Source organism: Lithobates pipiens, unplaced genomic scaffold (genome assembly GCF_037356315.1).
Source record: "Lithobates pipiens isolate NorthernLeopardFrog02 unplaced genomic scaffold, aLitPip1_a1.2 Scaffold_25, whole genome shotgun sequence".
NCBI lineage: Eukaryota > Metazoa > Chordata > Amphibia > Anura > Ranidae > Lithobates > Lithobates pipiens.
Window position 1 is genome coordinate 227737660 of NW_027507787.1, and position 27996 is coordinate 227765655.

The 27996-nt window shown below is 45.0% G+C and overlaps 1 protein-coding gene and 1 long non-coding RNA gene across 2 annotated transcripts in view; both read left to right on the forward strand.

Moving 5' to 3' along the window:
- LOC143930932 (uncharacterized) overlaps positions 1 to 27996 on the forward strand; it is a 63867-nt gene that overhangs the window by 26744 nt on the left and 9127 nt on the right. The window lies entirely within an intron of this gene.
- Positions 1089 to 26334, forward strand: LOC143930031 (C-type lectin domain family 12 member A-like). The gene is made up of 5 exons (XM_077453931.1): positions 1089 to 1197; positions 11200 to 11301; positions 11544 to 11612; positions 23288 to 23356; positions 26177 to 26334. The coding sequence occupies exons 1-5, from the start codon at positions 1185 to 1187 to the stop codon at positions 26332 to 26334; spliced, it is 411 nt and encodes a 136-aa protein (XP_077310057.1). The 5' UTR covers positions 1089 to 1184.

Consider the following 27996-nt stretch of genomic DNA (forward strand, 5'->3'; position numbering starts at 1 on the left):
AGAACAGCAATGAAGGGTATATACAGGTGTATATTGTGCTGGAGGCACAAAACACCCACTAACTCCTGCATATGCCATTTTTATAGAACACCAGAGATAAAGGGGTATATACAGATGTATACTGTGCTGTGCTGGAGGCACACACAACTTCCAATAACTCCTGCAGATGGCAAGTGGGCTCAAATAGAGAAGAGCTATGTAGGTGGATATAGCGGTATGTACTGGGTACAGAGCACGCAGACAGCACGCACAAGCTCCTAACACTACTGACTGCAAGCTCTATTATAAAAAATAGATCACTAGCTATATAGGTGAGGTGAATATAGCGGTGTATACTGCGGTCAGGGCAAGCAGACAACAACCACTACAGAAGACCAAGATCGAAAATCGGCCGATAACGATCGGTGTATACTGTGTTGAAGGTAAACAGAACACCCACTAACTGCTTCAGACGCCAACACACTACACAAGGCGCTGGCGGCCTTATATAGTGTGGGGCGTGTACTACACAGCCTGAGCTATGATTGGCCACAGGCATCCTGCCTGTGGCCAATCATGGTTCTCCTCGCTGCTGGCGCTGTGATTGGCCAAGCATGCGGGGTCACAGTGCATGCTTGGCCAATCATGAGCCAGCAATGCACTGCGATGACGCAGTGCATTGTGGGCCGTGTGCGCCACACGAATTTGGTGCGAACGGCCCATAACGTTCAGAATTCGCCGAACGGGCGAACAGCCGATGTTCGAGTCGAACGTATGTTCGACTCGAACATGAAGCTCATCCCTACTGAAGATATAACGCAGTACTCATTCACAATGACATACAAAGATTAGATACAGAATTATATCCAGTTTGTGGTAACATACCGGGGAGTTCTCTGGATTTTAGGTGGACACACAGGCTGGTTCATATCAGTTCCACCCCATAGGAGCTAATGATATAATATACTGTACATGCACGGTCACAAACACACATACATAGTCTGAAATACAGGATGTTGGTCTTCACACTATTCTTTGTGGTTAGACTGGACTGGGCAGATCTCAGCCCGGGTGACCACACAGGAACAGGGGGACGGCAGTGCAGTCACACCATGTACAGTATATTACATGATATGTCATACATATAGTCTTTTAGGTCGGACATCACTGTACAGCAGGTCAGGACTTTCCTTGTATTATCAGACATGGAGAGAACAGGTAAGAGGCTCTTCTGTCTTATAATAATGTAGAAATGATTGATGGGATTTAGGATTCATTGCAGAACAGTGATCACTGGTATTAGTAGTCATCACTAAGAATCACCGGTGTCACATGACTCGGGAATTCAGACTCCATGCTTCATTTTCCTGATTTAGGTTAAGAAAAAGACAATGAAATGCGGTTATTATGGGCAACCTCCTTGTCTGTCCTTTGGTCCTGACCTCATAAATTAGACATTGAAAATGTGTTATGATGTCATAACTGTAAATGCAGGGCTGGTGCAAGGACCGTTGACACCCTAGGCGAAAACCTAATTTTGCCGCCCCCCCCCCCCCGGCTGCGCCCATGACTCCACCTTACCCTGCCCTTGCTACACATGACCTATCTAACCCCTACACTGACCCCCTGACACATAAACTAATCCACCTGACTCCTACTTCCTGCACTACTCACATCACACTGACCCCTACACCGACCCACCTGGCACCTACACCAACCCACCTGGCACCTACACTGCCAATTACACTGACCATCACGCTGACACCTACACTGACCATCACGCTGACACCTACACTGACCATCACGCTGACACCTACACTGACCATCACGCTGACACCTACAGTGACCATCATGCTGACACCTACACTGACCATCACGCTGACACCTACAGTGACCATCACGCTGACACCTACACTGACCATCACGCTGACACCTACACTAAAAACACATACCCTGAAAACACATACCCGGAAAACACATACCCTGAAAACACATACCCTGAAAACACATACACTGACACATACAATGGCACTGACGCATACACTGACATGACACATACACTGACACGACACATACACTGACGCATACACTGACATGACACATACACTGACACGACACATACACTAAGGCCGCGTACACACGCGTGGACTGTTCGCCCAACTTTGTCCACTGAACAGTGTTTGGGCGGACAGTCCGCTCGTGTGTGGGCTTTCAGCGGACAGTTTCAGCGGACAGTTGGACGGACAAGGTTTTTCGGAAATTCCGTAAAACTGTCCGCTGAAACCTTGTTTCAGCGAACAGTCCGCTCGTGTGTAGGCTTGTTCGTCAAACAAAGTTGCGCGCATGCTCAGAAAGGATTTTCACGCCGAAAGCTATAATGCAGTGTATAGGACGTCGTATTTTTCGTCCCGTCGTACGTGCCGTTCACGTCATCGCGCACGGTTTCAGCAAACTGTTCGTCCGTCGTGTGTGGCCATGTCCGTCCATGCTAAGTTTGAGCGGACTGTTTGCCGAAACTGTTGGACGGACAAAGTTGGGCAAACAGTCCGCGCGTGTGTACGCGGCCTGACACGACACATACACTGACACAACATACACTGACACGACACATCACACTGGCATGACACATACACTGACACATCCACTGACACATCACACTGGCATGACACATACACTGACACATCACACTGGCATGACACATACACAGACACATCACACTGGCATGGCACATACACAGACACATCACACTGACATGACACATACACTGACACATTTCACTGGCATGACACATACACAGACACATCACACTGACATGACACATACACAGACACACCACACTGACATGACACATACACAGACACATCACACTGACATGACACATACACAGACACATCACACTGACATGACACGTATACAGACACATCACACTGACATGACACATACACAGACACACCACACTGACATGACACATACACAGACACATCACACTGACATGACACATACACAGACACAGACACATTACACTGACATGACACATACACTGACACATTACACTGACATGACACATACACTGACACATTACACTGACATGACACATACACTGACACATTACACTGACATGACACATACACTGACACATTACACTGACATGACACATACACTGACACGACACATACACTGACACGACACATACACTGACACATCACACTGGCATGACACATACACAGACACATCACACTGACATGACACATACACAGACACACCACACTGACATGACACATACACAGACACATCACACTGACATGACACATACACAGACACATCACACTGACATGACACATACACAGACACATCACACTGACATGACACATACACAGACACATCACACTGACATGACACATACACAGACACATTACACTGACATGACACATACACTGACACATTACACTGACATGACACATACACTGACACAACACATACACTGACACATCACACTGGCATGACACATACACTGACACATTACACTGACATGACACATACACTGACACATTACACTGACATGACACATACACTGACACGACACATACACTGACACATCACACTCTATTACCTGCCAAAAATCCACAAGAACCTTATTTCCCCCCCCCCGGGACGTCCTATAGTGAGTGGTATAGACTCCGTTATGTCCCGGGTGGGGAAATATATCGATTTCTTTCTCCAGCCCTTAGTCCAGAAAACACCTTCTTATTTGAAGGACACAAGACAGGTGATCAATTTACTCTCAGGGTTGAGATCGAATGAACGCACGTTATTGGTGACAGCCGATGTCACCTCGCTTTATACGATCATTCCACATGAATTAGGGGTCGCGGCTGCGACACACTATTTGAATACCATGTCAACTTTGTCAACACAGCAACAGCAGTACATCATTGAGTTACTTGAGTTCGCGGCAAGCCATAACTATTTTTGGTTCGAGCAAAAGTACTTTAAACAGATTCGGGGAGTGGCAATGGGGGCGAAGTACGCCCCTAGCCTAGCGAATCTCTTTATGGCCAAGTGGGAGGAGGACGTCATCTATAAAGACCGAAGCCCGCACTTGGTGTTTTGGGCGAGGTATATAGATGACGTCCTCCTCCTGTGGGAGGGGACTAGACCCCAATTGGAAGACTTTTTTCTTAATATCAATAACAACGATAGGGGCATCAGATTTTCAGTGGAGGCCAGTCCAGAGAGAGTTCATTTTCTGGATTTGACCATTAGCAAGTCTGAAGGGGGTTTTAAAACGATATCCTATTTTAAGAAAACTGATAGGAACTCTTTTATACCCACAGAGAGCTGCCACCATAACTCATGGCTAAGATCAATCCCTAAGGGTCAGTTTATAAGGATGAGGAGGAATTGCTCTGACGTTAGCGACTTTAGGTCGCAGGCTAACATTTTGAAAGGGAGGCTGGAAGAAAAGGGGTACGATGCCGAATCCATGAATGCAATGTTTGAACAGATTGCTGAGGGTGACAGAGCTGCTCTTTTGAGGGCCAGTTCTGGTAAGGAAAGGGAGAAGCTTATTGTCCCTTTTGTTACGACTTTTTCCACCCAACACTATCTAGTCAAAAAGATGCTGTGTAAACATTGGCATTTGTTGTCGAATGATAGAGTCATTCGTACCTTTCTTCCAGCTAAACCAGAGATCATCTTTAGAGGGGTTCCCTCCCTGAGACATAGGATAGCTCCTAATGTAATTGATCCCCCTACTAAGAATATTTCTTTTTTTCAACATATAACAGGGTACCACCAGTGTCGAAGGTGTCAGATCTGTATGTTGAATAAAAGTAAAAAGAGAAAAACTGAATCCTTTGTCTCTACTAGTACTCAGAAAGAATATCAAATTGAACCCTTTATAACGTGCAGCTCTAAGGGTGTCGTATATCTTTTGCAATGCCCTTGTGGGCTCCAATATATTGGGAGAACTAAGCGAGCTATGCAAGTACGCTTGGGTGAGCACATCACAAACATTAAAAATGGGTATAAATTTCACTCAGTATCCAAACATTATGATTTACATCATGGCCGTAACCCAGCAAACACCCTATTTCTGGGTATAGACAAATTTAGTGCGCACTGGAGGGGGAGCTCCCTGGTGCGTGATTTGTCTAGACTAGAAATGATGTGGATACATAAAACACGGTGTTATACTCCACACGGTCTCAACGTGGATGTTGACGTGAACGCCTTCATAGATAATGGCTAAACCCCTCTAATGTGAACCACTTCCGAACTCCCGGGTTGGGTCCGTATTTTTGGTCCTGATATAATTAGAGAATTTTTCGAATTATCCACTTTTTTGATAAATCACTGGGGGTGCCCATTCCGAAGTATAGCAATTAATTATTGACCTTGCGGGATTACTTCCATCTATCCGACATCATCCCCTGTGAGGTGATGTGAGGGGTATATCCCGCTTTAGTACTGACCAGTAAGACTTGGTAGAGTGGTTCTGGCCACCCTTTACAATATTTTAGGTCACCCTGGGAACGTGTTTCATTCATCTTTTTAGGTGGGTGATGAGGAGGGCTCTATGATCTCTCCCATCTATATATTGAGACTTCATAGAACCCCCGATCCTTTAGGGTTTAGCATAGATTAAAACGTTAGATATTAGGTGATATGAGGTGGTATTAACATTTGACCACCCTCTCTTAAGAAGTCTACCATAATTGGTGGGCGACCCATAATAAAGTATGGGATAGTAATCCCCCCCTGTGGGTTTGGGTTAACTAAGCTCACTTGGGGATGTTTTGTTATTTGTGATTTATTTGGCTTACTTGAGGATTTTTTCCAATGGCCTATGTTATATAAGGCTTAATTGGAATAATGTCCTGTATATGAGAATGTTCCTTTCCTTCTTTATAGAGTTTTATAAAATTTTTAGACTTAAGAGATGGTCTGATGGTCTGATGATCTGATAGTGTTCTTTGCCCACGTGGATGAGTAAGGTCGGGGAACGATGGTGGGCCCTCCCATGTTCTGGTTGCAGTTACTAGAACTGTGCGATCGGGTATGGGGGGTTGACCTTGTCCGATCGTGCTCCCCTAATGGGTAGGTAAGCGACCGGATTGTACCATCAGATATGATTCCATTCAGAGAATGGGTCAATTCTGATTCTCTAGAGTGGCTTTTAGTTTAGTTTATTTTTAAGATTTTTTAATTCACAAAAAAGATCAAGTGGCATGGCTCCATCCATCCGCTCCGCCGGGGCCACACCAGCGCCGTCCACCTGCTCCGCCGGGGCCACACCAGCGCCATCCATCCGCTCCGCCTCCATCATATCCCCGCCGGGACCAGGCCAGTGCCGTCAACCCCGCTCCATGATGTCCCCGCCGGGCAGGAGGTCAGCTGACCGACCTCTCGAAGCTCCCATCTCCGCCGAGCCCCGCCCCTCCGCTGCACTCACACAGACACACAGCGCCGCTCCAGAGGGACAGGCTGGAGCAAAGGAGTCCCGGAGCGGCGCTGTGAGATGAGTACGGTGGGGCGCTCAGCGGGAAACATGGGGGATTGGTGGCACCGGTGGAACACCACAGGGGGGGGGCGAGAGAGCAGAAGAGGAGCTCACACTGGGCAGAGGCCGTAGTTGCGCCGGCCCTGTGTAAATGAGCATCAAACACATATTCAAGCACCAAATAGCGCAGTACATAGGACTATAGGAATATTAAGTGGAGGGATTCCCACATTAACCTCCTGATATTAGAAATGTCCAAACCACAAGATTCATCACAAATCAAGAGTATATTAAAGATTCAGCAATTACAATGGCAATGATTTCAGACATCCATGTCCTTTATCAGGTCAAATCTCTATTATCCTGCCATATTACACATGGTCACCCTCCAAACTCAACCTTCACCCTCCTAACTTTCCCTCCAATATGCTCTCCTACCTCTTCTCATGATCTTGCCAACACTGCTGCATAAAGAATATGTAAACCCAACATTTCATATTCCTGATGCCTGCTGTACCATGTACTTGTATGAGAAAGTCTCCTGTTCTCTTTGCATTGCTTCCTTTGTGTGAAATCTCTGGTGTTCCTGACAGTCCCTCTGCTTTCCTATTAAAAACAGTTCTCTAGCTATACTGGGAACTCCGTGTGCTCTCCTCCAATGATCAGACTTCTGCTTACATGCCCCCCCCCCCCCTCACCACACAGCCTTTTACAGGGAAGATCAGTGTGCTGTTGTGTGGAGCTTAGAGGAGATGTGATCACGTATTAAAACAGGGGGAAAAAGGTATTTGTAATGGTTTTTACATATATACATAAATGTTTTGCCTTTCATTTCTGTTTTAAACTGAATGGGTTGTTTTACAAAGTGAGTGTCAACTTATACTTTAAACCAGCTGCTGAAAGACAATATGCATACTAGCTCATTATGCCTTTTTTTTTTTTTTTTTTTTTTTTTTTTAGAGAGGGTTTACTTCCTCTTTAATGGAGAGTAGGGCTTGTTAGTATAAACATGTGATTGGCTTGAAGCTGTCAAGTTCCACAGCTCCAGTCTACTTCCCAGATGTGTAATTCTGTAGAGGAGGAAGTTGCATCACAGTGACATCACTTCCTCCTCTATACGGTAAGATAGGAATGGCTCCTGTCCCTTCACCCGATGAGAAGCAGACTACTGCACTTTATACTCTCCTGAGTCCTAGGAATATAAAGTAGGGAGGATTTTATGTCTATATTATTATTGTAGCACTAACCCCCGAAGGAGCTGCTGGTTATTTTTGGGCTTACCGTTACCTTCCGCTTCTCCTTGTTGCACGTCTAGGGGATGTCCCGTGGTAGATGGCCCAGTAACTTGAGACTGACAATAGATCCAGTTGAATGGATTTTATTTGCAAACTTCAACCAATGAACAGTCTTTTAACTTGGGATTAAAGGGTTGTAAAGGAAGTTCAGATACTCTCAATGTCAAAGTCTATAAATGTTAAGGAACTTGCTTACTTTGCATCCAGAGAATAGCCATTCAGAACTGGATGAGCACTCAGGTTGGACAGTCCCTCTCTCACAAGGTCTAGCAGCCAACAAGGTGCTTCCTCAAGAACAAAGTCTGTATCACCGACATTGCTGCAGAACATATAGGGAAACTAAGCTGTAGAACACTTGTAGGATACCTGGATCTTTCAGCCACTTGGCGATATCCACAAGTCCGGATTCTCTCGGTTACTTCAGCCCTTCCAGGCTCTTGTTAAGAAAACCAACCTGTATGTGGTGTTCTTCTGAAGAGTCCTCCCCTGGAATGCTTGAAGTGCAATGGGTTTCTCCCGAACCGGAGAAGGCACCCATCCACCTCAGAATCCTCCTTTAGTTCCCTTGCCTTGGGCTAGCCAGCCCCGAGGCATTCAAGTCAGGTGGATCCTCACCCCAGGCCATAGCCTTCCTGGGGGCTGGTCAGGAGGACCAGGACCATGTAATCAACACTTCATACTGAACCGGAACTCTGAACCACGTGACGTCCACGTCTTAAATACCCTCTCCCAGGGGGCACAGCAAGAGGGCCACTCCCACTGACCTGGCTTCGGGAGACAGTAAATGAACCACTTAACAACCGGCCCATAGCCGATTAACGGCTTCAGGGCGCTTGTTTAACTCTGAGAGGCCGTTAATTAACGGCCTCAAAGAATCCTGCTCTCGCGCACCCCCTGGGGTGCGCACTCGAGAGCATCCGTGGCTCATTGCGGCTGTTTACCACGTGATTTGACGGAGCGATCACTTGTAAACAAACCAGCGCCATGTTATGACGCCGTTTCCTCCCTCCCCTCTCTGTATCGGTACAGCGGAGGGGGAAGAGATCGGTGTCAGCAGCGCTGTGGGCTGCATCTGCAGTGCCCACAGTGCTGCTAACTGAAAATTAACCCCTCAATTCCCTGCCAATACTCTGCAATACCCAATACCCTGCCAATACTCTGCAATGCCCTGCCAATACTCTGCAATACCCTGCCAGTACTCTGCAATACCGCCAATACTCTGCAATACCGCCAATACTCTGCAATACCCGCCAATACCTTGCCAATACTCTGCAATACCGCAAATACTCTGCAATACCCACCAATACTCTGCAATACCCACCAATACTCGGCAATACCCACCAATACTCGGCAATACCCACCAATACTCGGCAATACCCACCAATACTCTGCAATACCCGCCAATACCTTGCCAATACTCTGCAATACCCTGCCAATACTCTGCAATACCCTGCCAATACCCAATACCCTGCCAATACTCTGAAATACCCAATACCCTGCCAATACTCTGCAATACCCTGCCAATACCCAATACCCTGCCAATACTCTGCAATACCCTGCCAATACTCTGCAATACCCCGCCAATACTCTGCAATACTCTGCAATACCCTGCCATTTTTTTTTCAGGCTTCCCAGCCTAGTGGTGAGATGTGGGGTCTTATTGACCCCATATCTTACTGTAAAGAGGACCTGTCATGCCATATTCCTATTACAAGGGATGTTTACATTTCTTGTAATAGGAATAAAAGTGATCAAAACATTTATTTTTGGGGAAAAAAATGTCAAACTAAAATAAATAAAGTAAAATGAACAATAAAAAAGAAAAACATTTTTTAAAACGCCCCTGTCCCCATGAGCTCGCATGCAGAAGCGAACGCATACGTAAGTCCCGCCCACATATGAAAACGGTATTCAAACCACACATGTTAGGTATCGCTGTGAACGTTAGAGCGAGAGCAATAATTTTGGCCCTAGACCTCCTCTTTAACTCAAAACATGTAACCAGTATAAAAATTTAAAGCGTCACCTATGGGGATTTTTAAGTAGCAACATTTTGGCGCCATTCCACGAGCGTGTGCAATTTTGAAGGGTGACATGTTAGGTATCTATTTACTCAGCGTAACTTCATCTTTCACATTATGCAAAAATATTGGGCTAACTTTACTGCTTTAAGCACAAAACTGTTTTTCTTTTTTTTTTTTATTGCTGCGCAAATACTGTGTGTGATAAAAAGTTGCAACGACCACCATTGTATTCTCGAAGGTCTTTGCTAAAAAAACATATATATATATATATATATATATATATATATATATATATATGTTTTGGGGTTCTATGTAATTTTCTAGCAAATAAATGATGATTTTTACATGTAGGGGAGAAATGTCAGAATTGTCCTGGGTGCTCCAGAACGCCTGATGGCGCTCCCTGCATGTTGGGCCTCTGTATGTGGCCACGCTGTGTAAAAGTCTCACACATGTGGTATCGCCGTACTCGGGAGTAATAGCAGAATGTGTTTTGGGGTGTAGTTTGTGGTATGCATATGCTGTGTGTGAGAAGTAAACTGATAATATGACAATTTTGTGAGAAAAAAAAACCAAAGGAAAAAAAAATCTTGATTTTGCAAAGAATTGTAGGAAAAAATTACAACTTCAAAAAACTCATCATGCCTCTTACTAAATAACTTGGAATGTCTTATTTCCAAAAAGGGGTAATTTGGGGGGTATTTGTACTTTTCTGGCATGTTAGGGTCTCAAGAAATGAGATAGGCTGTCAGTACTTTGGGTGTGATTAATTTTCAGATATTGGCGCCATAGCTTGTGGACTCTATAACTTTCACAAAGACCAAATAATATCCACCAATTTGTACTTATTTTTACCAAAGATATGTAGTGGTATAAACTGTGGCCAAAATTTATGAATAAAAATTACTAATCTGCTAAATTTTATAACAGAAACAAAGAAAAAAACATTTTTTTACTGAATTTTTGATCTTTTTTCTTTTATAGCACAAAAAATAAAAAACCCACCGGTGATTAAATACCACCAAAAGAAAGCTCTACTTGTGTGAAAAAAAATGACAAAAATTTCATATAGGTCCAGTGTTGCATGACTGAGTAATTGTCATTCAAAATGCGAGAGCACCGAAAGCTGAAAATTGGCCTGGTTATTAAGGGTGTTTAAGTGCCCAAGTGGTTAAGCGCCTAACCAGGCCATAGTTCCACGCCTGCCACCAGAGACAGTGCCCCCTGTGGCCAGGTTGAAGATCTCACAGCCCAGTCAGACTGACACAGAAGTCAATTTAGGCAAATGGACCCAAACCAAACTGTAGTTTGGATAAAGTTAAATTTTGACAACACATATTATGTATTATTATAAATACATTATTATTATTAGCAAATGATTTATTGATAATCTCTACAGGTAACAGTGGTAAGAACCTCTGGCGGCCTTCCTGGAAAGGGGTCATTATAACCCTCCTTGTGGGATCCAATATCATCCTCATCCGCATCATTGAAGCTCTGGGTAAGTTATACTGTATGGAGGACACAACCCATAAGAAGGGAGAGTCTCTGGGCCTGATTTATCAAACTGTCTAATGAAATGTAGAATCTGATTAGAATGTAGAATCTGATTGGTTGTTGAAGGGACACAAAGACCCTCGGAAATAATTCTCCTCTCTGATTCGCACTGTGATAAATGATGACCCTTCTAACAAGTAAGAGTTCCATTTTACCTATTATGTCTCCTGACTTTGTGTCTTCCAGCTTATAAAGGTCAGTCTTTGGAAAATGAGAACCGCCAGCTAAGGATGAACCTCACCCAGTCATCTACAGGTATTTTTTTTATTTGTTTAGCAAAAAAATATAAAAAAACCCAGTGGTGATTACCAGTAAAAGAAAGCTCTATTTGTGTAAAAAAAAAAAAAATTCACATGGTTACAGTGTTGCATGACGGGGCAATTGCCATTCAAAGCCCGACAGCGCTGAAAGCTGAAAATTGAATTGTATTAAAGTGGTTAAAATGATCCGCTTTTATTTATTTGTGTAAAAACTTTATCCCAAAAGGGAAAAAAATGTTTGCTGTAACTGATTATAAAGTATGAGCTGGAGTTCAGCTTCAATTTGTTAGTGTGTTTAAATCTGCTAATATGTTTAACATTCCCCTCACCCCACACTGACAATGGTGCGTTCTGTTGTGCCCATACCTCCCAGCATTTTGAGATGGGAACGAGGGACACCTACTAGCAAACGTATATAGGCATAGGACACGCCCCCGTCACACCCCCTTAAAAGGAGAATTAACAAAAAAAGCTTAAGTAAATCCACAAGGTTTTTTTTTTTTTTTTTTTTTTACCACTACTATTCCTTTATATTGGCTTTTGCAGCAATTTAGAATTTGGATGGAAGGTTTAGCACTGGGAAACACTTTTTGAAAGATAAAAAGGGCATTTTATATACAGCTATATAGATCAGACCAAAATGAGGGACAAATGAGCAGGAATGAGGGGCAGAGGGACATTGCTCCAAATCAGGGACAGTCCCTAGAAATCAGGGACAGTTGGGAGCTATGTGTATTGGCTATGAGACAGGAAGTGAAGGGAAATCTCTGCATTGGGATACAGATGGACAAAAACTGACAGGGGTTATAATCTTCCCATATCTTTCCAAAAAAAAAAAAATCTGCCTTTAGTTCTACTTTACAGCGAAAAAGCACAGCCCGTATACGCGAGAGAAGCGTAGGAGCAGGGCTGGCATGAGCAGAGTAGACTGCAGTGATTGGCTGGCGCAGCTGGGGGGGAGTCAGCGCGAGGACATGTGCGCGTTCTACGCCCCGGCGTCAGTTGGACCAGGGAAGTTAACTGAGGAGGATGGCGTCGTCACTGGCTTGTCCACCAGCTACGGGCTGCGGCGGCAGCGAATGGGGAGCGGTGGCTCCATGACCAGGTGGCGGCTGCCCTCGGGGGGGGGACCGGGACACTATGAGGACGGAGGGGGAAGGCTCGGGCCGGGCGCGGCGTTCCCGCCCGCCGGCCCGATTCTCCCCTGATTCCCCCAGGGCTCCAACACTTCACCATGCGGGGAACGCTGGCCCCGCCCCCTACGAGCCGCCCGCGAAACGGCCAGTCCGGCGGGCAGAGGAGGCCTCTGGCGCAGATGGGGGGTGGGCGCAGCTCAGTAGGGCCGGTGGCCGGTCCGGCGCCGGCCTCCATCAGTGCGGCGGTCCGCCGCAAAGAGATCCGGGCTTGTCTTGTAGCGCAGCCGCTGCGGGGGCGGGGCCACGCCGTTGGAGGCAGTTCCATGATGCCGGAGGGACTGCGCAAGTGATGGAGGACAAGACTCCTGTGGGGCGGCGGCCACCATGCCACAGTATGCCAACGGCTGCAGAGGCGGGAGCGAAAGGCCGGGGGAAGGCGATACAGAAGTCGGCGGCAGCGCAAGAGCACCTCGTCGGCAGCCCAGGCGGGGCCCCGTGGACAGATGTCACCAGGGGATGGAGCGGCTGCCCCGGACCGGTCGGAAAGGGGAACTGTCGTCGTCTGAAGAGGAGAGACCGAATGGCGTTCCGTCAGCGGTCGGTGAGGGTTCGGCGGCTGGAGGCGATTCTTCCAGGCGACCCGGTAAGTCAGATTTTATTCAGGGGTCATTGGGGCGGGTTGGTTGGGGGGGGTGAATGATGCCATCGACCCCCGGCTGAGCGCGGTTTCCTACACGTCCTTTGATGCGGCGGTGTTTTGGGTGAGGCGTTATGGCCGGGGGGCGTTGATGGCAAAAACGGACATCGAGGCGGCCTTTCGGTTGCTGCCGGTGCACCCCGAGAGTTTTCGGCTTTTGGGCTGCCGGTGGTGGGAGGAATACTATGTAGACCGGTGCCTGCCCATGGGATGCTCCATCTCGTGTGCGCTGTTTGAGAAATTCAGTTCCTTCGTGGAATGGGTGGTCAGAGACGTCGCGGGAGTGAATTCGGTCATCCATTATCTCGATGATTTCCTGTGCGTAGGTCCGGCCTCGTCGGCGCTTTGCGCTGTGCTTCTGACAATGCTGGAGGGGGTGGTGCGGAGTTTCGGTATCCCTCTGGCCCCGGAGAAGACGGAGAAGCAGACGACGGTGATCAGGTTTTTAGGCATTGTGTTGGACTCGGAGGCGATGGAGTGTCGCTTGCCGGCAGACAAGTTGGAAGAGCTGAAGGCGGAGATACGGGGGATAGTGGGCGTGCGGAAGGTGCAGCTCAGGACTCTTCAGTCTGTGCTGGGAAAGTTGAATTTCGCATGCAGGATAATACCCATGGGTAGGGTCTTCAGTAGGAGGCTTGCGGCCAGTACGGGGGGGGGGGGGGGTGGATTCCCCGCGACACTTCGTGAGTCTGTTGAAGGATCATCGGGAGGATCTGCGGATTTGACATGTTTTCCCCGAGCGTTTCAACGGCCGGGCGCTATGGATGGCCGGGCCGGTGAGCAACTTTGATTTGGAACTTTACACGGATGCGGCGGGGTCCACGGGTTTCGGGGCCTTTTTTCAGGGCAAATGGAGTGCGGGCCCATGGCCCGCTGCATGGACGGGTGGGGGGTTGCTGCGGAACATGGTGCTGCTTGAGCTCGTTCCAGTGGTACTGGCAGTGGAGCTTTGGGGGGAATCCTTCCGGGATCGGAAGGTTCGTTTCCATGTGGACAATTTGGGGGTGGTGCAGGTCCTCAACCGGGTGTCGGCGGCGTCGCCGCCGGTGGTTAGACTGTTGAGACATTTGGTACTGCGATGCATGCAATTGAACATCTTTATACATGCGGTGCACTTACCTGGGGTGGAGAATGTTGTGGCTGACGCACTGTCTCGCTTTCAGTGGGACAGATTCTGGGAGCTGGCGCCGTTGGCGGATGTTCAGGGGGCACCCTGCCCAGAGGAGTTATGGAAGATTGCGTTGGACGAACCTCCGACTGGATCAGGCGGTCGGTGAGTGAGGGCACTTGGTCGGCGTACGAGAAAACATGGGCTGAATGGGAGGCTTTGGGGTTACAGGTGGGGGCGGATGTGCGAGACAGGCGGCTGATGGTGATCTATTTTGTATCACGGAACATGGAGCAGGGGGTTTCGGTGTCCCGAATGGGGCAGAAATTGGCCGGTTTGGCCTTTTGGTTTAAGCTGAGAGGGGAACATGACTTCACCAAAGATTTTTGGGTAAGGCAGGCTATGAAGGGCTATAGGAAGGGGAGACTGATGAAGAATGACAGGAGACCGGTGTCCTTCAAGTTGTTGGGTAGACTTTGTGGTCGGTTGGGGGTTGTGTTTTTCGGATTACGAGAGGGTGTTGTTCAGGGCCGCGTTTGTATTGGCGCTCTTCGGGGCGTTTCGTATAGGGGAATTGGTCAGCCCTTCCAAGAAGGGGCCAAGGGGTTTGTTTTTTGAGGACGTTTTTTGTGGGGATGACCGTGTGCGCATGCAGATACGGAGATCAAAGACAGATCAGGAGGAAAAAGGGAAGGAAGTGGTGGTGTTCGCGATTCGTGAGTGCAAGCTTTGCCCGGTATTGGTTTTGAAGGAATTTTTGAACGCTCGGCCGGATAGTCCGGGCCCGTTGTTGATACATGGGAATGGGGAGTTTGTATCGCGATACCAGTTTATAGGGGTTTTTAGGAAGTGCCTGAAGGCCCTGGGTTTGGAAGGGGAAAGGTTTTCCTCGCATTCTTTCCAGATTGAGGCTGCGACGGAGGCTGTAAGGTGGGGTTTGGACGAGGAGGCGGTTAAGAGGATTGGGCGCTGGGAGTTTCGGAGGTGTAGATCGTACGTGAGGCCTGAGTTGGTGGATGTTTAACCGGGGGGAGTTAGGGGACGTGTTGGCATGGGTCTGTGTTCCACATGTGCAGTTACTGTGATTTGGGTTTGTGTTTTTTACTTTCTTTCAGATGCAGCGCCAGGATTGGTCTGGATTTTGGGCCATTCATACGTCTGCTGGGGCGCCAGGAGGGGTGATGTTAGGCCGGAGGGCAGACAGTTGGGGATATCCAGACTTGAGGCGTGTGTGAAATGGTTTGGGTTTCCAGGCATGCTATGGAGCAAAATGGTACACGAAGTGTGCCGTTTTGCAGGGTTTGACAGGGCCCCGGATGTTTTAGTGTTACATGCAGGGGGCAATGATTTGGGCCTCCGCACCAAGTTGGATGTCACGTGGGACATTAAATACGATTTCTTGCGACTGCGGGCGACCTTTCCCCACATGATTATAGTGTGGTCTGACATTATAGCCAGGACCAAGTGGCGTTTTGCCAGGTCTGTGGACAAAATTAACAAAGCCCGCAGGAAGATTAATCAGGAGGTCAGTCGTTTTGTGGTACGCAATGGGGGGTTGGCGGTCCGGCATTTGGAGTTGGAGGTGGAGACATGGCGGTACCTAAAAGAGGATGGTGTACATCTTAATGATGTGGGAACTGATTTGTGGGCTTTGGGCATACAGGATGGGGTGGAGCGTGCCTTGAGGGTGTGGCAGTGCTCACAAGGATAAGGTGTTATCCTTGCTTGCGGTGGCGGGTGTTGATCGATTCAGGTACAGGAAGATAACCCCTCCCCACAGAGAAGTTGATGCGGGACCCATTGGAGATATGGGCTCGTTGATGATAAGCCATATAGTGAGGGTTGATATGGCTGATGGTGAATGGGTGCACTGCGGTAAAAGGGTTCGGTGTCTTTGAGCTAGCATGTCGGCTTGAGGCCTAGTTAAAGGAATATTACCGCAGTGCTTGTTTTGGATCGATATGCTAATGGGGTGGAGAGGGGGAGTTTACTGCAGATGACGAACGCGCTCAGGGTTTGAAGTTAAATTATGTTTTGTTGATATTTTGTTACATGTTAAATTATTATATTTTGATTAATAAAGAGGCTGCTATGGCCACTAAATACTCCAAAAGAAGGTGTGGTCTCATTTAATGGGAAGGGGCAAGTATGGAGTTGGGTGGTTGGTACAGCAGCTGAGGTACGTCAGTCATACTATAGTCATGGGTGGGGACTTTGGGATTTTAGAGGCACCAATAGTATGTTCAAAAGAAAATTATTAGTGATCAATCAATATTCTTTATATATAAATTTATTCCAAAAAAACATATAGAATAGAAAGGGTTAAAAAGATTGTTTGACACAAGAAATATGTCTACACACATAGGAAAACTACATCAGATACACATCAAGGTCCATAGAATATAGAGATTCCAATTTTATACAGGAGAGCTAGTCACCCCGAGTAGAACATAGGTCAGTGTAGATGGGTGCTAAAGTGAGGAGCTGATGCAGGATCCACAGAAATTGCCCGAAATGTTTAGCGTTATTAGAGGAACGCTTCTTCTGGGGCGTGGTTAAAAACACTTCAGAATTTAAAAACAAGAAAAAAAGAACAACATACATGAATACATCTTACATATGACGTGCAATATTTTGAGCAAACCATATATGTTACTGCATACATCATACTTAAAATTGTGTAAAAAGGCATAATGTATATAAGATTACAAGAAAAGGCATACTTGTCAAAGGGGGGACCACACAGGATTTAAGGGGGCTATGAGCGCTGGAACGTGTAGTGGACACTGTGGGGGCATATACGTATAAATATAGATGTCTACATTAATAAGGGAAGGGTTAAAAAAGAAGAAATTGGTGTTGAAAATGATACATCAGAGAATATGTAGAAAATTCAAAGGATTGGATGTCCTACCCCAAAACTTTCTGTAGGTGGCGCTGATAGCACACAATAGAGTACTCCACTGCATAACAAAATTAACCAAATAAAGACATCAGTATTTCCCCCACCTCTCTGGCTGGCATAGATTGTACCTGTTTAACCACTTCAGCTCCGGACCAATAAACACCTTAAGGACCAGAGGTCTTTTTGCAATTTCGCACTGCGCTGCTTTAACTGGTAATTGCGCGGTCATGCAATATTGCACCCAAACGAAATTTGCGTCCTTTTCTTCCCACAAATAGAGCTTTCTTTTGATGGTATTTGATTGCCTCTGCGATTTTTTTTTTTTTTGCGATATAAATGGAAAAAGAGCGAAAATTTTGAAAAAAAAAGATATTTTCTTCTTTTTGTTATAAGAAAAATCGAATAAACTAAATTTTAGTCATACATTGAGGGCAAAATTTATTCAGCCACATGTCTTTAGTAAAAAAAATGTCAATAAGCGTATATTTTTTGGTTTGCGCAAAAGTTATAGCGTCTACAAACTAGAGTACATTTTCTGGAATTTACACAGCTTTTAATTTATGACTGCCGATCTCATTTCTTGAGGTGCTAAAATGGCAGGGCAGTACAAACCCCCCCCAAATGACCCCATTTTGGAAAGTAGACACCCCAAGGAAATTGCTGATGGGTATGTTGAGCCCATTGAATATTTATTTTTTTTGTCCTAAGGGATTGAATAATGACCAAAAAAAAAAAATTTTTTTTTACAAAAAGTTGTCACTAAATTATATATTGCTCACACATGCCATGGTTATATGTGGAATTGCACCCCAAAATATATTCCGCTACTTCTCCCGAGTATGGGGATACCACATGTGTGGGACTTTTTGGGAGTCTATTCGTGCACGGCACCCCGGAAACCAATCACCACCTTCAGGATTTCTAAGGGTGCAAATTTTTGATTTCACTCCTCACTACCTATCACAGTTTCGAAGGCCATAAAATGCCAAAATAGCACAAAACCCCCCCAAATGACCCCATTTTGGAAAGTAGACACCCCAAGCTATTTACTGAGAGGCATGTTGAGTCCATGGAATATTTTATATTTTGCCAAAAGTTGCGGGAATATTACAAACTTTTTTTTTTTTTTTGCACAAAGTTGTCACTAAATGATATATTGCTCACACATGCTATGGGCAGAAGTCAAATTACACCCCAAAATAAATTCTGCTGCTTCTCCCGAGTACGGGGATACCACATGTGGGGGACTTTTTGGGAGCCTAGCCACGTACGGGACCCCGAAAACCAAGCACTGCCTTCCGGATTTGAATATAAAATGCTACCAAAAAACCTGTTAGCGATGGCAGGGATCAGGCCTGACTCTGCAATCGCTGCAGTTATGTGTTTAGTGTTTTGTAAGTGACAGTGATCGATCGATACTGCACTTGGGTGGGCTGGGCAGAGGGGCAAAACGCAGGTGCCAGCAGGTATCTGGGCTGATCCCGCTAACAATGCGTTTTTTTGTAACCCTAAACTGCTGGGGAGGCTAGTATAGATCTGATCAGATCAGATATTGATCTTTTCAGATTCTATACCACTACGGGAGGTGTATGCTTTGCGTGTGGGTGTTAGCGGTACTGGCACTAACCTAGCGCTGCCTGGGGCGACGCAGACCCTGACCCTAAAACCTAATTGATATCACCCGCCGGGTGATCAGGGGGTTAAACCTTTATTGGGTAATAAATGGTGGGTGCCCTGATGCTATAAAAAACAAACTAACCAGAGTCACCCGTAACACTTATACGGTGATCAGTGGTGAAAGGGTTAACTAGGGGCAATCAGGGGGTTCAAATTTTTATTAGGTAGTATATGGGGGTCCCTGGCGCTATATAAAAACCTGACGGGGAACCTAAATAACTAACTGGCTAACCAGCGTCACCAGTGACACTTATACTGTGATCGCTGGTGAAAGGGGGTGAAAGGGTTAACTAGCAGCAATCAGGGGGTTAAAACCATTATTGGGTAGTATATCGGGGTACCTAGCGCTATAAAAACCTGGCGGTGAACCTAAAAAAATAACTAGCTACCTAGCGACACTAGCGACACTGATGCAGCGTTCAGAAAAATTATCGCTTAGTGACACTGGCAAAAGGGGGTGAAAGGGTTAACTAGCGGAAATCAGGGGGTTAAAACCATTATTGGGTAGTATATCGGGGTACCTAGCGCTATAAAAACCTGGCGGTGAACCTAAAAAAATAACTAGCTACCTAGCGACTGTAGCGACACTAATGCAGCGATCAGAAAAACGATTGCTTAGTGACACTGGCAAAAGGGGGTGAAAGGGTTAACTAGCGGCAATCAGGGGGTTAAAACCATTATTGGGTAGTATATCGGGGTACCTAGCGATATAAAAACCTGGCGGTGAACCTAAAAAAATAACTAGCTACCTAGCGACACATGCAGCGATCAGAAAAATTATCGCTTAGTGACACTGGCAAAAGGGGGTGAAAGGGTTAACTAGCGGCAATCGGGGGGTTAAAACCATTATTGGGTAGTATATCGGGGTACCTAGCGCTATAAAAACCTGGCGGTGAACCTAAAAAAATAACTAGCTACCTAGCGACTGTAGCGACACTAATGCAGCGATCAAAAAAACGATCGCTTAGTGACACTGGCAAAAGGGGGTGAAAGGGTTAACTAGCGGCAATCAGGGGGTTAAAACCATTATTGGGTAGTATATCGGGGTACCTAGCGCTATAAAAACCTGGCGGTGAACCTAAAAAAATAACTAGCTACCTAGCGACTGTAGCGACACTAATGCAGCGATCAGAAAAACGATCGCTTAGTGACACTGGCAAAAGGGGGTGAAAGGGTTAACTAGCGGCAATCAGGGGGTTAAAACCATTATTGGGTAGTATATCGGGGTACCTAGCGATATAAAAACCTGGCGGTGAACCTAAAAAAATAACTAGCTACCTAGCGACACATGCAGCGATCAGAAAAATTATCGCTTAGTGACACTGGCAAAAGGGGGTGAAAGGGTTAACTAGCGGCAATCGGGGGGTTAAAACCATTATTGGGTAGTATATCGGGGTACCTAGCGCTATAAAAACCTGGCGGTGAACCTAAAAAAATAACTAGCTACCTAGCGACTGTAGCGACACTAATGCAGCGATCAAAAAAACGATCGCTTAGTGACACTGGCAAAAGGGGGTGAAAGGGTTAACTAGCGGCAATCAGGGGGTTAAAACCATTATTGGGTAGTATATCGGGGTACCTAGCGCTATAAAAACCTGGCGGTGAACCTAAAAAAATAACTAGCTACCTAGCGACACATGCAGCGATCAGAAAAATGATCGCTTAGTGACACTGGCAAAAGGGGGTGAAAGGGTTAACTCTAGGGGCAATCAGGGGGTTAAATCTTTATTGGGGGGTGATAGGGGGCTACCCTGGACCTAACACTAACTGTCCTGACAGTTTTTACTGTCACAACTGACACTGAATGCATTGATCAGTAAAGAAATGATCAATGCAATCAGTGACACTGTGACTGGGGGGGGAGGGGGGGCGATCGGGGGGGGGGGGTTTGTGTGCCTGTGTGTACCTACATGTCAGTGTAGTGTTGGTGCACACTTACTATTAGTCTTCTCCTCGTAGTCCGGTCAAAAAGACCGCCCCGAGGAGAATGACATCACTTCCTCCTTCCTGTGTAAACAATACACAGGGGAGGAAGCTTCTCATTGGCCAGGAGCGATCCAGAGGGGGTGGCCGAAAACCAACGGCCATTCCCTCATCACGGAGCGCTCCTGGAGCGAACCGGACCGCCGTAACCAGTGGGAGGGGGTCCGATCGGACCCCCCACCCGCTGGAAGGCAATCACGTAAATCTACGTGATTGTGCCTGCCTGTGCCATTGTGTTGACGTACAATGGCAATACGGCGGTCCTGAAGTGGTTAATTGGTGAGTGTCTGTATATTTATATCACATACCTATATATACATCTATGGAAATCTTCTCCATATTGATGATATTTTTACCTTCAGCCCTACCTATAGGAATCAGCTATTACAGTATATTACCATCTCTATTGTGTGCTGTCAGCGCCACCTACAGAGAGTTTTGGGGTAGGACATCCAATCCTTTGAATTTTCTACATATTCTCTGATGTATCATTTTCAACACCAATTTCTTCTTTTTTAACCCTTCCCTTATTAATGTAGACATCTATATTTATACGTATATGCCCCCACAGTGTCCACTACACGTTTCGGCGCTCATAGCCCCCTTAAATCCTGTGTGGTCCCCCCTTTGACAAGTATGCCTTTTCTTGTAATCTTATATACATTATGCCTTTTTACACAATTTTAAGTATGATGTATGCAGTAACATATATGGTTTGCTCAAAATATTGCACGTCATATGTAAGATGTATTCATGTATGTTGTTCTTTTTTTCTTGTTTTTAAATTCTGAAGTGTTTTTAACCACGCCCCAGAAGAAGCGTTCCTCTAATAACGCGAAACATGTCGGGCAATTTCTGTGGATCCTGCATCAGCTCCTCACTTTAGCACCCATCTACACTGACCTATGTTCTACTCGGGGTGACTAGCTCTCCTGTATAAAATTGGAATCTCTATATTCTATGGACCTTGATGTGTATCTGATGTAGTTTTCCTATGTGTGTAGACATATTTCTTGTGTCAAACAATCTTTTTAACCCTTTCTATTCTATATGTTTTTTTGGAATAAATTTATATATAAAGAATATTGATTGATCACTAATAATTTTCTTTTGAACATACTATTGGTGCCTCTAAAATCCCAAAGTCCCCACCCATTTTCGCTGTAATCTCTATTCATTAAGGATGATGGCACCCTTTCATACTGTTATACCTGAGATATCCACTAATGAGCCACAATAGTGCTTCCCGATATCTCGTATCCCATTTCCGCCTTTTCTTTAGTTCTACTTTAACAATTTGCCCTACAAAAAGGAATGCAACGCTCAAGGACAAGTGTAAGAATAATGCCGCGTACACACGACCTGACTTTTCGACAGACTAAGTCCGACAGGACAAATCTGCCGGACAATTTGATTGTGTGTGGGCTTCATCGGACCTTTGCTGTCTAAAAATCAGATGGACTTTAGATTTAAAACATGTTTCAAATTTTTCCGACGGACTCGAGTCCAGTTGAAAGATCCGTTCATCTGTATGCTAGTCCAACAGACAAAAAAACGACGCTAGGGCAGCTATTGGCTACTGGCTATGAACTTTCTTATTCTAGTCCGGTCGTACGTCATCGGTCGGACTTTGGTGTGCTTGTGTGTGGCCAAGTCCGGTTGTTCGGAAAGTCTGTCGGAACTCCGCCAAAAGTCCGTCGGGAAGACCATCAGACCTAGTCCGTTGAAAAGTCCGGTCGTGTGTATGCGGCATTAGAGGGTTTCAACTACAGGTTGTGACCGATTTCATTTTGATCAAATAAAAGTATTATTTTTAAAATCAAAATAGGCATTGTGAATGCAAATGTTTAAAGTAGAATGTTTTGAATTTAAAGCTGAACTCCGGGGAGGTGAAGACCACTTCATGCAGTTGTGTGCTAGTTTTAGGGCTCATGCACATGACTACAACATACAACAGCTTTTTTTTTTTTTGCTACAGATCTGAAAGCAGGAGTATAGTTTGCTTCATGCACACATTTTGCCATAGATCAGTAAATTTCCCCTGTCTGGCAATAGGCTGTGTTAATGCATTGCAGACTCTAATTGTCAGAAAGATCTTGTGTTCTGATTGTTAAACTCAGTATACCCATGTACACCTATGGAAAATATGTTTTGTTTCTTTCAGTCTATAAAGCTTATCAACGTGATCAAGAAAAAAGGGTCTTAAGAGAAAAGATCTGTGGAAACATCAATGGTATGTCCTTCACTAACTGGTGGCCATATGAATGTTGTCAGGTAGTGAATAACTATAATGATACAGAAGGGCAGTGCATTCATCTATCCACATTAAAATGAAGTATATCCATTGGGTCATGGAAAAAAGAGAAGGGCATGTGAAACATGGTTGTAAAGTTTGAATCCATAGCCCCGATTGGCCTTATAGAAGGGTTGTCCCGCTCCCTGTCCACTCAAGGAACAGATACATTTGAGGAACAGACAAGAAATGCACCTTAGATACAGATTATTGTTGTTATTATTATTATTATCATCATTATTATTACTAATAACAGATGAAACCTAGAGAACATTGCCTTTGCTGGCAATTAGACTCCATTGAAAAAAGAAAAGGGCACCCAAGAGGCGCTGAGACTTTGATATAAGTTTGAGGTGAAAAAACAATTGGAGATCCCACTGGCTCAGGTTGGGCTGCTCACAGGCTACCCTACTGTGGGTACTCCAGCAGGTTACCAGAAAAAGACGTGCATATATGGAAGGAGCGCCAGATCAAAAGATAAAAATGTCCAAATTCATTAATTGATGTTGTATTAAAAGACAGCCAATGTGTTTTGGGGGTCAAATGAGAACCTGAGTGGACTCAAAGTAAGGCTTTCCTGTTTGATTCTGTGCAGGGAAGCTGATGGCTGGATTAGGATGCCTGGCCAGTAGGGATGAGCCGAACAACCCCTGGGGTTTGGTTCACACCAGAACATGCGAACGGGCCAAAAAATTGGTACAACACGCGAACACCAAGTCTATGGGACACAAACATGAAAAATCAAAAGTGGTCATTTTAAAGGCTTATATGCAAGTTATTGTCATAAAAAGTGTTTGGGGACCCAAGTCCTGCCCCAGGGGACATGTATCAATGCAAAATAAAGTTTTAAAAACAACCATTTTTATTTCAGGAGCAGTGATTTTAATGACGCTTAAAGTGAAACAACAAAAATGAAATATTCCTTTAAATATTGTACCTGGGTGGTGCCCTTAGTCTGCCTGTAAAGTAGCACCTCTTGTCCATATTTACAACAGTACTACAGTAAAATGACATTTCTAAAGGAAAAAAATGTAATTTAAAATTTCTTGCAGCTGTAATGTGTTGCCAGACCCTGGTATGGATTTTTGCAGGGTACACCCATGCCATTTCTTTTTAAAATTTTGGCATAGGGTTCCCCTTAACCACTTCAATACACTGTGTTATATAAACTACACTGCCTGCATTGACTGAATATAGAGTCTACACTGAATACAGAGTATATACAGTAAGTATATATATATACATATATATATATATATATATATATATATATACATATATACATATATACATATATATATATATATATATATATATATATATATATATATATATATATATATATATATATATATACTAGACTGCTATATATATATATATATGAAATACACTGCCACTAACTAACCTGCCTAGCTTAAACTATCTCCATCCACAGTCACACACTATACAGGCCTCACTCTGAATAAGTCCCAGTGAATTTACTTGATGACCCTTTGTAGGTCGGGGCCTGCAGTACCCCTTTATGGCAGCAACCGTTTACTTGAGAAGATTAATTTGTGATGGACTACTGATCCCAGCAAGTCCGACTTCCAAATCCCGCCCGCCCTCATGGCTGCATCTATTTGACACAAAACTCCCACAGTCTCTCCCTCTGGCTTTACATCCAGCTCCCCTGGCATGTCTCTTCCAGATCTCTCCACTGTGCTCTCCACTCACTGACACCGGCCCTGGATCCTTCCTGAAGGACTTACTCCGGACATGCTTGATTCCGAGCATGCGTGGAACTTTGTGCGTCTGAATTGTGTACACACGATCAGAATTTCCGACCACGGATTTTGTTGTCGGAAAATTTGAGAACCAGCTCTCAAATTTTGTGTGATTGAAATTGCGATGGAAAATCCGACCATGTGTACGGGGCAAAAGAAAAACTGTTTTCTTTTCGAAATTTTCGCTCTTTTTTGAATCGTTTAGCGAAGAGGTGATCCAATACCACCAAAAGAGAGCTTTATTTGTGGGAACAAAATGATAAAAATGTTGTTTGGGAACAGTGTAGCATGACCGCGCAATTGTCGTTTAAAAAGTGACACCGCTGAAAGCTGAAAATTGGTTTGGGCAGGAAGGGGCAAAAGTGCCTGGTATTGAAATGGTTAAGGGTGTGTGGCAGGGGTGTGTCCTGTGCCTACATACAGTACATTTGCTAATAGGTGTCCCGCATTCCCATTTCAGAAAGTTGGGAGGTATGGTGTAATATGTCACATTGTGGCACACTGCTGGGATCTGAAAGTGTAATCGTCACAGGAAGCATACCTCCTAACTGTCCCTGATTTGGAGCAATGTCCCTCTGTCCCTCTTTCCTCCTTATTTGTCCCTCATTTTGGTCTGATCTATATAATTGTATATAAAATGCACTTTTTATCTTTCAAAAAGTGTTTCCCACTACTAAACCTTTCATCCAAATTCTAAATTGCTTCATTTATACATTTTACAAGGCAATATAAAGGAAGAGTAGTGGTAAAAAAAATCCCTTGTAGATTTAATTATTCTTTTTTTTTGGTTAATTCTCCTTTACGGGGGTGTGGCGGGGGGGCGTGTCCTATGGCCACATACATTTGCTAGTAGGTGTCCCTCGTTCCCATCTCAGAATGTTGGGAGGTGTGAAAATGCTTCCCTAAAAACTGCACCGTGCATTAAAACATGTTTATTACACCCTGGTCTGATATTCACATATTTGTCTCAATTTTCTTAAATATTTTCTTATAGAATGCACGGTGTGTCCCGGTGGCTGGTTGTGGCACAGAGAGAACTGTTATTACTTTTCATTTGGAGGAGAATACAGAACATGGAAGGAGAGCCGGGAATTGTGTGAAGAGATGGGAGCCGATCTACTGGTCATAGAGGACCGGGAACAGGAGGTATGATATAACATGGAAATAACATGGAAATAGATGGGAGAATAAATTTGCCCCAAAGATGATTTTTATTATCTAATTCACATGATTAAAAATGCTAGCAATGTATTGATTGTTACATAGATGGAGCAAAACATTTTCCTTGGTATAAGATACATAAGTCACATATAGTAGTGTGTCATGAGGATCACGCTCACAGCAACTTGCTAACTAAAGAGAGACCCTCGTTTGGAGGAGGGATGAGAAAAGGGGTTCCTTTGAGATGGTAAAGCAAAGCTGTGAAATCGCTTGCAATATTGTCAGCCACCACTAGAGCTAGCTTCACCCAAAATCCAGCTGGCCGGACACAGGAAGATAACAATCGTGCATACAATCTGTGTAGCATCTTCTAGGTGATTTCCACGTACTTCTGAGATTTTCCTGCAATACTTGATACTGACCTTTGCACTCTGCATTACTGATTATTAACTGCTGAACACTACATTACTTAATACTGACCTCTACAGTATCTGACAAAAGTGAGTACACCCCTCACTTTTTGTAAATATTTTATTCTATCTTTTCATGCGACAACACCGAAGAAATGACACTTTGCTACAATGTAGTGAGTGTACAGCTCATATAACAGTGTAAATTTGCCGTCCCTTCAAAATAACTCAACCCACAGCCATGGCAACAAAAGTGAGTACGGCTCCAAGTGAAAATGTCCAAATTAGGCTCAAATTAGACATTTTCCCTCCCTTCTGTCATGTGACTCGTTACAAGGTATCAGGTGTAAATGGAGAGCAGGTGTGTTAAATTTGGTGTTATCGCTCTCATTCTCTCATACTGGTCACTGAAAGTTCAACATGGCACCTCATGGCAAAGAACTCTCTGAGGATCTGAAGAAAAATAATTGTTGCTCTACATAAAGATGGCCTAGGCTATAAGAAGATTGCCAAGACCCTGAAACTGAGCAGCAGCACTGTGGCCAAGACCATACAGCGGTTTAACAGGACAGGTTCCACTCAGAACAGGCCTCGCCATGTTCGACCAAAGAAATTGCGATGCGATTTTTCTCAATGATTTTCATCCATACTGCCAGAACCAGACATTATATTAAAACCGCGAGCAGTTTTAAATGACTTTTTTTTTTTTTTTAAATATAATTTTGTGCAGGGACTGTTCTAAACACGAGAAACACGTGCCACTTCACAAGCATACTATAGACACCCCCCAGGCACGATATGTAAAGGAATATTTCACTTTTTTTTTTCACTTTAATTGTCATTGACCAGTTCCCAACCGGCACACGATGATGTACGTCAGCAGAATTGCACGGGCAGGCAAACTGGCGTACAGGTACGTCCAGTTGAATTTGCCACCCTGCCATCACATGCGACCCCCGTAAGTCCGGTCACGGGTCCCGCGGACTCGATCGCCTCGGGGATACCCGTGACCATCTCACTGGGAGGGAGAACGGGGAGATGCTGTTTACAACGGCCTAGCAACAAGTGACACTGATCTCTGCTTCCTGTGATTGGAGCAGAGATCAGTGTTAACTAACATACTGTCATGGTTATGCAGTGATCTTCCTGTGTTTGCTTACCTCCCCTCATGTGTTCAGACTAAGAGGCCAGCCACTGCCACCTGGTGGTTTTTATAACCTCTCCTCTAAGCATGGCTCCATGC

Bases quoted from the DNA above. Each gene is read 5' to 3' on its own strand.
- LOC143930031 (XM_077453931.1), top strand. The intron at 11,302-11,543 runs GTAAGTTATACT...TGTGTCTTCCAG, and splicing joins CCGCATCATTGAAGCTCTGG to CTTATAAAGGTCAGTCTTTG. The intron at 11,613-23,287 runs GTATTTTTTTTA...TGTTTCTTTCAG, and splicing joins CCTCACCCAGTCATCTACAG to TCTATAAAGCTTATCAACGT.